The 10,966-nt window shown below is 41.5% G+C and overlaps 1 protein-coding gene across 1 annotated transcript in view; it reads left to right on the top strand.

Moving 5' to 3' along the window:
• Nucleotides 1-10,966, top strand: part of RRAGC (Ras related GTP binding C) — a gene marked incomplete at its 5' end in the record, with an annotated part of 20,964 nt that overhangs the window by 1,999 nt on the left and 7,999 nt on the right. The window contains 3 exon segments of the mRNA XM_014591629.2: nt 891-1,090; nt 4,471-4,585; nt 6,342-6,484. Of these exon segments, the coding sequence (XP_014447115.1) occupies nt 891-1,090; nt 4,471-4,585; nt 6,342-6,484 (458 nt within the window).

Raw genomic sequence — 10,966 nt, 5'->3', positions numbered from 1 at the left:
GGCCATCCCTCCTGGGGGGTGATTTCTCGCTTTCTATCTCTTTGTCTCTCTCTCTCTCTCTGTCTGACGAGCACACACGCCCTATAGCAAAAACTTCTCCCAAAGGAAAAAAAATATATTTTGGGTTGAGGCCGGCAGGTGGTATGGTAGTTAAGGGTGTTAGACTCCCACATGGCTGACAGTTGTTTGAGTCCTGGACCTGGCGGCTTGTCTTCTCTTTCTCTCTCTGATCAAATTAAAAACAAAATAAATCTTTAAAAAAAAATTCTGTTGGGATGGGCCAGCCGATGGTGTGGTGGTTAAAGTGCTGGATCTCACATAGCTTACTCCACAGTTTAAATTCTGGACCCAGTAGCTTGAGAAACAATTTACACAGGATGTTAAAATCATGATTATTTGTATATTTATATATATGTGTGTTGTGTGTATAAATTATATTGGGGTAAAAATGTACATTTTATTTTTTCTCTGTGTGTATTACCAATATTGGACCTTACCAATATTGGGGCCAGCAGATGGCATGGCGGTTAGGGTGCCAGACTCCTACATGGCCAACAGTGGTTTGAGTCCTAGACCTGGAGGCTTACTTTTTCACTTTCCCTCCCTCTTCATGTCTTTTTCTCTGGTCAAATTAAATAATAATAATAAATAAAAATTAAATGAAGTAATTCTTTAAAAAAATGATCAGCATTAGCTTTGTAATAGAATTTTTTAACCTTAATAAATTGAGATGATATCTTGTGGTATAAGTTACTGTAATTAAATGTTTGACAATTTATGATTAATCAGGGGTGATGTGTTTTATGTGGTTGGGGAAAGAGGTGGTTTGAGGCTTTCTTAACTCATTACTTTTGTGAGATTTCTTTTTAGAAAGTATTTTATTCTTCCAGGATGACTACATGGAGGCTCTAACAAGACTTCACATCACTGTTTCTAAAGCCTACAAAGTTAACCCGGACATGAATTTTGAGGTGTTTATTCACAAAGTTGATGGTCTGTCTGATGATCACAAAATAGAAACACAGAGGGACATTCACCAAAGGGCCAATGATGACCTTGCAGATGCCGGGCTAGAGAAACTCCACCTTAGGTAACAGCATATGTGTTCGATATGAGCCCTGAAAAAACGTGTCAATTGTATTTCCATCGCTGTCAACACTGTAGCTTTCTGTTACTTTCCCAAATCTAATGTTTTCTATCACTTCCTTGTTGAATTTCACGCTGCTGTTGCTGAGAAGTTACTTTTCTTTTTGCATTTTCTTGGAAATTAAAGTCACGTGAAGTGTTTCCACTGGCGCTTTCACAAATTCCATCTCAAGAGTGGAGTCCGACTGTTTTCTCGTGGCATAAACCTGCTTTGAGATTTCCCCCCTTTTGTTACTGTTTTAATGTCCATTCCCACTTCCCCTGCCCTGCTTGCCTCTGTGAGGATGACCCGCCATTTCTGTTGAGGAAGTCTTACACTTGAGGACTGGTCAGTGAGTGGCATGGCAGTTGAGGTGGCTGGATCGCGATGTCTGACTGCACAGTTTAACTCCCAGACGCAGCAGCTTCAAAAACATGCTGGTGGTGTGTGTGCATGCCCAGAATCCTGAGAGAAGAAATGGAGAAGGGCCTGAGGAGTGACCATCTTCCATGGAGGGTGCTTTCTCGCTTCCCCCCGCCCCCTCTAAAGTGTGTATGTGCCCTTGGCAAATTGGAAAAAAAAGTCTTTGGCTTGAGTCTTGGCAGTATATTTTTCAGTAGAAAGAAACTTTTAAAGGGGGTACCCTTTCAAGTCTGGACTGAATGTAACATATTTTAGTTTTTAAAAACACCTTATACTTTTATGAAACTGAAGTTTGGGTTAGGTATGTTTAGCCTATAAATTAGCCTAGGGCTGCTGTTAAATAGAAAAAAAACTGCTGGTTTAGGGACCAGCAGATCGCGTAATGGTTACATTGCTGGACTCCCACATAGTTGAACATGGTGTGAGTCCTGGATCTGGTGGCTTAAAACTCACACCAGGTGTGTGTGTGTATGTCCAAAATCCCTAGAGGAGAATGGAGAAGGAATTGCAGCATGGCCATTCCCTCTGGGAAGTGATTTCTTGATTTCTCTCTCCCCAGCAAGCACGCGTTCCCTATAGCAAAAACCTCTAAAAAAAAAAAAAAAAAAGTTGGTTTATTAAAATTTTTTTTAAATGCTTTTTTAAAAAACAATTTTTTTTCGGGGGATCATCAGATGGTGTAATGGCCATGTCGCTGGACTCCCATATAGTCAACGGTGGTTGGAGTCCTGGACCCAGTGGCTTAAACGCATCCCGGGCGTGTGTGCATGCATGCCCAAGATCCCAAGAGGAGGACAGAGGAGAAGGGATTGTGGTGTGGACATCCCCCCTGGTGGGTGATTTCTCACTTTCTGTCTCTCTCTCTCTGTCTTTCTGGTGAGCACACAGGCCCTATAACAAAAACCTCTCCCCCCAAAAAAGCTACAAAAAAAATTCATTTTATTTAACTTTATTTATTTTAATTTTGACCAGAGAGGTACAGAGCGAGAGAGAGAGAGAAGGAGAAAGAAAGTGAGAAAGCAGGTTGCTAGGTCCGACACTCAAACCATGGTTGGCCATGTAAGCGTCCATTGCCTTTAACCACCACGCCACTTGCCGGCCCCTGTAGTTAAATATTATTAAGAAATTAGGTGGGATTATAGTTGATAGATAGAATTAATGACTTGCGTGTTTGCATTCTGAAAGTATATGAGAAATATATTTCTATATATTATATTATTTTGGTGATATTAGGTGGAAATGAGTATTAAATGCCCAAGAAAGTGTTCTTTTGATTATATACAATGTAGGGGGGAGCAGAGGAGAGAGACAGCAGTGATTTACCTATTCCTTGTCTGTTACAGTGACGTCCTTACAGGCTCAAGCCACTTCCCCCGTTCCTATCCCTAACGTTCTCAGGGCTTCAGGCTCCAATATCATTCAGTTACTCTTCTTGGGAACCATGTAGAAAAGTCTCATTGACCCCTACCTTGCCTGGGTTAAATTTTAAGAAATTTAGAAGTAATTAATGTTTAAAAATTCATCTATGTTTAAAGAAAGTGAAAACACTTCCCCATAAAATTTCTCAGTTTTAATTTTGTGAGTCCACTCTTAGTTTTCACCTGGGTTTTAAGTCTTGCTTGCCCTGGGTTCCCCACCGCCCATGGGGATCCTTCTGGTTTTCTTGTGCCTGTGTCCCTTTCCAGGTCATCCCACTGTAGTGGTATAAACCATTTCCCCTCTAGTATCCTGTAGGATCTTAGCCTTTCTTAACTTGAGTAGAATTTTGCATCAAACTTTTATTTGGTACCAGCAGACTTTTGGATGAAGCGGTATTTGCTTACAGTTTTCAGGAACTCAGTTTACTAACATGCCCTGTTCCTTGAAGCTTCTCCTTGCCCCCATCCACCTCCAAACTCAGTCTCTGCAGGATCCTCTTGCTCTCTCAGCCTTTTTGCCTAAAGGAAACACTGAAATGTTCTTTCTCTCTACTGTTGTGGACTCTCAGCCTTACCTGGTCCAGTGTGTTCAGATTGAAAGTGGAGCCCCCCTGTCTAGGGCTAGGTTCCTCAGGTCCTTGAAGATATATTTACATTGCATAAACGCTGCATGTGCAGTGGTGTGCAGCATCTCTGATGTACCCTGTGCATCTGAATGTGTCATGCATGTGTCTGTAATGAATGCAATCCCTGAGTGAAAAAGCAGGTCAAATTGTTCACGGTGTCTACCTTGTTAAAGGCTTTCCTCTTTGTCAGATACGTATTTTGTTACATCTATGTGTTATTTCTCCACTGTATGCCCCTTTAGCCTCCAGACTCCTGTTAATATTCATTTCTTTACTCAACAAGTACTTACGCGCTCTGTTCAGGGCAGCAGGCTTGCAGCTGTGAGCAAGGCGGACGGGGTCTCCTTCCTCACGGAGCTTACATTCTGATGAATGACACAGCTCAAAGAACTAGAAATTCCAAGTTTATGAAGAAAAATTATGGGGGTGAGGGGTGAAAAACATTGGGTATACGGAAGTGTTATTTTAGGTAGGGCAGTGAGGAAAGAAGTCTTTGAGGAAGTGACGTGTAAATGGAGACCTGAATTTTCTTATTTATGAACTATTCTATCTCCTGTTTGCTCTTGGTTGTTAATCTTGATTTTTATCTTATTTATGTGGCTAATAAATCAAAGACTTGATGTTCAAGTTTCTACACCCAAGAATGCTTTCCTAAGTTGCACCTCCATTACCCTCCACCTAGGTTCAGTAAAGAGACTGACAGCCACAGCTGGGGGCCTGCACTTGTCATCTTGAATGCAGGGGGTGTTAGTTAAAGAGTGTGTTTATTTGAACGTACTAAAATTCAATATATAAGAAACTTCAAATTTTATGTGTTATAGTTGTCACTGAACTTAAGGTATTTTTCAAAATAATTAAACCGTGTTATATTTTTCAGCTTTTATTTGACTAGTATCTATGACCATTCAATATTTGAAGCTTTTAGTAAGGTGGTGCAGAAACTCATTCCACAACTGCCGACTTTGGAAAATCTATTAAATATCTTTATATCAGTAAGTGAACTATTTAATTTATTATGACTTTTGATTCCATTATTGTTGAATATATTTGTGTTATCACATTCTCCAAAATATAATGTGAATTAGTCTAAATCAAGATTAAAGACTAATGATACACTTAACATGTAACATAAATAATAGCAGAAAATAAGGCTGGAATTATTTTCTAAATTCTTTTCTTTGTAGTCACCCTTTTCATCTTTAAAATACACTGGTGAAAACTCTTGTGCTTTTTTATTTTTTTAAACTTGCCAGAGGGTGCATGCACTTCCTAGAGAGGGACACAGAGAGGGAAGGTTTGGGAGGAAGCACACCTGGCCCCTCCCCCATGAGGTTGGTCACACCACAATCCCTTTTCTGTTTTCCCATCCCATCAGGCTTTTGGGCATGCATCCACACTTGCCTGACGTGGTTTTCAAGTCTCCGGGTCCTGGACTTGAACTGCATGGTTGGCTATATGAAATCCGGCTGCTTTACCCACCAGGCCATGGAGCCAGCACTTCTCATGCTTCTCATGCTTTTTGCTGTCTGTTTCTGAAGGAAGATAATAACTGGAAAAGCCTGTATTTGGATTTGGGCGATGTGACTCCGTTTATTCTGTTACTGAGGTCAATTGAAAAACTTGCTCTTGGGACCAGCAGTTAGCATAATGGCTACGTCGCTGGACTCCCACGTAGTCCACCATGGTTCGCGTTCCAGCCCTGGTGGCTTAAACTCAGGCCAGGCGCGTGTGCGTGCGTGCCCAAGATCTCGAGAGGAGAATGGAGGAGAAGGGATTGCAGTGTGGCCATCCCCCCTGGGGGATGATTTCTCGCTTTCTATCTGTCTTTGTCTTTCTGGCGAGCGTACACACCCTATAGCAAAAACCTCTCCAAAAAAAAAGAACAGAACAAAAAAAAGAAAAAGAAAAACTCGCTCTTTTCCTTTCCTTGCTAACTGTAATCTTAGTATCCTGTTTTACACTCTTATTTTGAGGATTCAGCTTAAAAGAAGATAGCTTGTAATAAAATTAGCATTTAGCTATTATATTTTCCATACATTACTTTGAAAGGATTCAGTGTGTGGTGAGCCCCACTCTGATTCTTTCAGGCTTTTGGTTCATGCTAGGTGTTAATGTCAAACTGTGATTCTTTTATGTTCTAATTGTCACATAAAACCTTTCTGGTGGCAGTCATTCAGATCAGAGATTGATTATAATAACAAGAAAAAATTTCTGAAACTGTGGAACAGCTTTAATTTTGGACAATTGTTTTGGTTTCATTTTTGGTGATATCTTAGACAATATCTCATGTAGGGCAAGCAGGTGGCGTGGTGGTTAAGGTGCTAGACTCCCACATGGCCGACTGCAGTTAGAGTCCCAGACCTGGTGGCTTGTTTTGTCACTCTCCCTCTCACACACTTCTTTTCTCTCTGTCTCTGGTGAGTGCATGTGTCCTATAGCAAATTGAAAACTAAAACAATAAAATAAATAATTCTTTGTTAAAAAAATAACTCATAAGAGGAAGAAGAAAAATGTTTGATTTGTGCAGTTATGTCAGAAAATTAGAGCAGAGAAATAATTTGCATTTATTTTTTGGATGGTTGAAGTGTCTCTCAAACAAGTACTATTTTTTTTTTTTTGGTTTTGGATAGTATAATTGAAAATCACCTTGCTGCTATTCAGTATTAATTCAAGATCTTTGATAAGTTACAAATTGTGATTTCTGACAAAAGAAAGATCTGAACCCTACCCCAATTTTGTTTCTCCAAGAATTCAGGTATTGAAAAAGCTTTTCTCTTCGATGTTGTCAGCAAAATCTACATCGCAACAGACAGCTCCCCTGTGGATATGCAGTCTTATGAGCTTTGCTGTGACATGATTGATGTTGTGATTGACGTGTCTTGTATATATGGGTAAGTTACATACATACATCTGCAAGATCTCGAACAATGGAAAACTACCAGCTCAGTTTGTTGAGGAGACTAGTTTCTGAGGTTCCAGGCAAGTGCTCTATGAAGTGGAGTTGTTCTGACCGCAGGCTTCCACTGGGATCGTGATTTCTCTGTAAATGGGCTGCTGGGTCTCCGTTCTTCAGAGAGGAGGGCTGAGGGCAGTGGAAAAGGTGACGTGCTGACCGACTCATCACTGAAATTTCTCATATTTTCTGGGGAGTTTGTACCGTGCCTTAACATTGCAGAGTCTTGGCTAGATCAGAAAACTAGATTGATTCATTTATAAATAATTATTTTACTCATTTTCTAATTTGACCAGAGAGGCACACACAGAGAGAGAGAGGGAAAGTGAGAAAGCAAGTTGCCAAGTCCAGGACTCAAACCATGTTGGCCATGTGAGAGTCTAGTGCCCTTAGCTACCATGCCACCTGCCAGCCCCTAGATTGATTCATTGAAAGTGGTCTGAATAATAAAGTGCTGGTTCCTAATTTAACCTTAGATTTGTGGAGTGAGGGATTTTATTTTTTTTTAAATTAATGTTTTTGCCATAGGTTGTGTGTCCTCTACAGAGAGAAGGAAAATGAGAACTCACCCCCTTGGGGGCATGGCCATGCCACAGTTTCTTCTCTTCCATTTTCCTCTTGGGATTTTGGGTACACATACACACCCAGCTTGATTTTCAAGTAGCCGGGTCTGGGACTCAAACTGTGGTCAGTCATAGGGGATCCAGCGCCTTAGCCATCATGCCACCTGCTGACCCCAAGTGAGGAATTCCTAGTCATTCAGAGAGCAAAGAAACTAAGCAGTTGGTGTTTTGGTTGTTGGAAGGACCTGTGCATACACAAATTTGACCCATACATGTAAGTTTCTAAAATAGGAGCTCTTTCTGTATGTAAACTCACCAAATTCTATGCAGAAATTTTGAAAGCCAGAAAAAAAGTGATTTTGTGTAGTAGGCCAGAGGATGAAGGAAAACTTAGGCGAATTAGTGGCATTTAAAGCTAATTAACATCATCTGTACCCACTGAAAGCCCTGATTTCTCAAGTCTTAACATCAGAACTCCCAAGGCGCTTTCAGGTTCTCAAACATTGCTTTTGTTTTTTAATACCTGTGCCTTCTGTCCCTCCTCTCTGCTCTACCTGAGGCTCCTCTTTCAGCCTCTAACCTGCAGTCCCCAACCTATCTGGCATTAGGGATCAGTTTGGTGGGAGACGATTTCTCCAGACTGGGATTGTGGGACTGGTTTCGGGAGGATTCAAGCATGGTACATTTTGTTACTCTTTATTTCTGTTATTATTACATTATAATTTATAATGAAATAATTATTCAACTCACCATAATACAGAATCGGTGGGAGCCCTAAGCTTCTTTTCCTGAATTAGACGGTCCCATCTGAGGGCTCCTCTTGAGAATCTCAAGTGTTTGCTGAGCTGATGGTAGTGTGAACGATGGGGAGTGGCTGCAAACACAGATGAAGCCCCACAGCTGGCCTGCTGCTCCCCTGCTGTGCACTCACTTCCCAGTAGGTCACAGTCCTGTAATGGTCCATGGCCCCGGGACTGGGGGCCCCTGCTCTGATCTTGCCTGTCACCTTGGTCTCTGCCTTTTGTCAGTATCTTCTTCAGCTGCCTCAGAGCAGAAGAATGTGTTTGTCTTACCTGCTCCTTTCCTGTCTGCTGCTTCTATATTCCTATTTCATTTTTCTGGTTACATGCTCTCCTTTGTTTTAATTCTTTCTGTATTGAAAATTAGACACACACGTACACATATATATATATTTTCTAAACACTTACATATTGTCATTTTTTAAAAAAGAATGATTTTACTTTATTTATTTATTTATTTTAATTTGATTTGATCAGAGAGGGACAGAGTGGGGTGGGGGTGTGAGAAAGCAATCTGCTAGGTCCAAGACTTTAAATGCAATCAACCATGTGAGAGTCCAGTGCCCTTAACCACCACACTACCTGCCAGCCCTTTTGTCATTTTTAAACCACTGGGTCTGGGACTTGAACTGTGGTCAGACATGTGGGAATCCAGCACCTCACCCACCATGTCACCTGCTGGCTCAAAAATGAAATATATTGGGAACCAGCAGTTAGCGTAATGGCTATGTCGCTGGACTCCCACTTAGTCGACTGCGGTTCACGTCCCGGACCCGGTGGCTTAAAACTCACGCCGGGCGCGTGTGCGTGCGGGCCCAAGATCCCGAGAGGAGAATGGAGGAGAAGGGATTGCGGCGTGACCATCCCCCCTGGGGGGTGATTTCTCGCTTTCTGTCTCTATGTCTCTCTCTGTCTGTCTGGCGAGCGCACGTGCCCTACAGTGAAAATCTCTCCAAAAAAAAAAAAAAAGAAATATATTAACTGTTTATTATTTAATGAAGTCTCTTGGTCTCTATACCTAATTAAAAAAAAAAAGATGAGTAGAACATTTGCTTTTTGTTTAAGACAAAATTTTATAACCAACTTTTTTTATAATTTAAAAATCAAATTTAATTGTAAAATTTATTTTCAGTATAAGATACATTCTAAAAGATATACATTATAAAATGTCAAAAAGAAAAATGTCTATTATCTCACTATTTTAAATACAGTCCATGCGTGCTATATGATTAAAAAATTTTTTTCTTTGCCATAGGATGCATGTACTCACCAGAGAGAGACAGAGAGGTAAAATGAGAAGTCACTCCCCACAGAGGACAGCCACACCTCAATCCCTTTTCCTCCATTCTCAGGATTTTGGGCTCGTATGAACTTGCACCTGATATGAGTTCAAAACTGCAGGGACCACCTCTCTTGCTGCACTGTGGGCCATGTGGGAACCAGTGGCTTCACCACCACACTACCTGCTAACCTAATGTGCTTTATTATAGTTTAATTTGACTTTTTAAAAAATATCGTAGGATCTTGGGACCAGCAGATGGTGTATGGTTATGTCACTGGACTCCCATGTAGTTGACTGCGGTTCAAGTCTTGGACCTGGCGGCTTAAAACTCATGCCAGGCACATGTACATACATGTCCAAAATCCCAAGAGGAGACTGGAGGAGAAAGGATTGTGGTGTGGTCATTTTTCCTGGGGGGGGGGTGATTTCTTGCTTTCTGTCTTTCTGTCTCTCCGGCGAGCACTTGCCTTATAGCAAAAAATCTCTCTTAGGAAAGAAAAAAGACAGAGTCTTACAATTTTAGCTGGATGAAATTACAGATGTACTACCTTGTCCAGCCTTTTTTTCTTTTTTTAAATTAATATATAATCACATGCATGCACAAAAGAGAAAGGGAGAAAAGTCTTGATAGGATTTTGTCATATCATAATTCCCTTTCTTCCACCCTCCAGTTCCTCAGGATCCTGGGTGCCAGCACACGTGGCAGCCTGAATGCTTTCAAGCTGTCCCAGGGCTCTGAACCTACAGTTGGCCGTATGACTTCCAGCCTTGCAGGGCACTTGGGTTAACTGCTGTACCACAGTGGCCTGGACAAGGTCTTGCTTATTGCTCAGACCAGCCTTGAGCCTCAGCAGACTTCTCGCCTCAGCCTCCCTGAGTTAGTTGCATGCCACCATGCACGCCCTGCTTTGGGGATGGAATGGGAATCGAACCCTGGCCTTCCATGGAGGCCCAGCCTGCAGAACACAGCATCTTAGCAGTTGTGCCAGCACAGCGGATCCTGATTTCACTTGTAATTTTATCAACACACATAAACACAGGAAGCAAATATTGTGCTTTCTGAGCAAGCTTTTTAAGGTCATTAGAATAGTTTTATTCTTAATTTTATTAATCACAGCCAAATTTAATTTGTCCAATTTCCAGACAGACTAGAATATGTCTTTCTTCTTTCTTGTATTAGTGCGTGATTCACTGTTGTTTGTGGGTTTTTTAAAAATAAGTTTATTGGGACCAGCAGTTGGCATAATGGCTATGTCTGGACTCCCACATAGTCGACCACAGTTCGAGTCCCAGACCCGGTTGCTTAAACTCATGCCAGGTGTGTGTGTTGCTGTGCATGCCGAAGACCTGAGAGGAGAATGGAGGAGAAGGGATTGTAGCATTGCTATCCCCCCTGGGGGGTCGATTTCTCGCTTTCTCTCTCTCTGTTTCTCTCTTTCTGGTGAGTGCACGCACCCTATAGCAAAAACCGCCCCCCCCCAAAAAAAAAAAAAGTTTATTAATTTTTTTGTTCCATGAGTGAGAGAGGTAGAGAGACAGCAACCCCATATTGCGATCCACCCCCAGGCCAGCCTCAGGTCATGGGCATGTACCCTGCCTGGTGTATTCAGGGAGGTCTCTGAACACAAACTGGGAACTTGTTTGGGATGGCTTCAGAGGCTGTCTGGTTTTTACTGCTACACCTCCATCCAGCCCCCAGATACTGTTTTTTTTTTTTTTTCAAATATCCATTTTTTTTTTTTATGGGACGAATAGTTTTTCTCTTTTTTTTTTTT

This window comes from Tupaia chinensis, unplaced genomic scaffold (assembly GCF_000334495.1).
Source record: "Tupaia chinensis unplaced genomic scaffold, TupChi_1.0 Scaffold000604_1, whole genome shotgun sequence".
In the NCBI taxonomy this organism is placed as follows: Eukaryota; Metazoa; Chordata; class Mammalia; order Scandentia; family Tupaiidae; genus Tupaia; species Tupaia belangeri.
The sequence above is the reverse complement of the archived record's forward strand: the minus strand, read 5'-3'. Positions and strand labels throughout refer to the sequence as shown.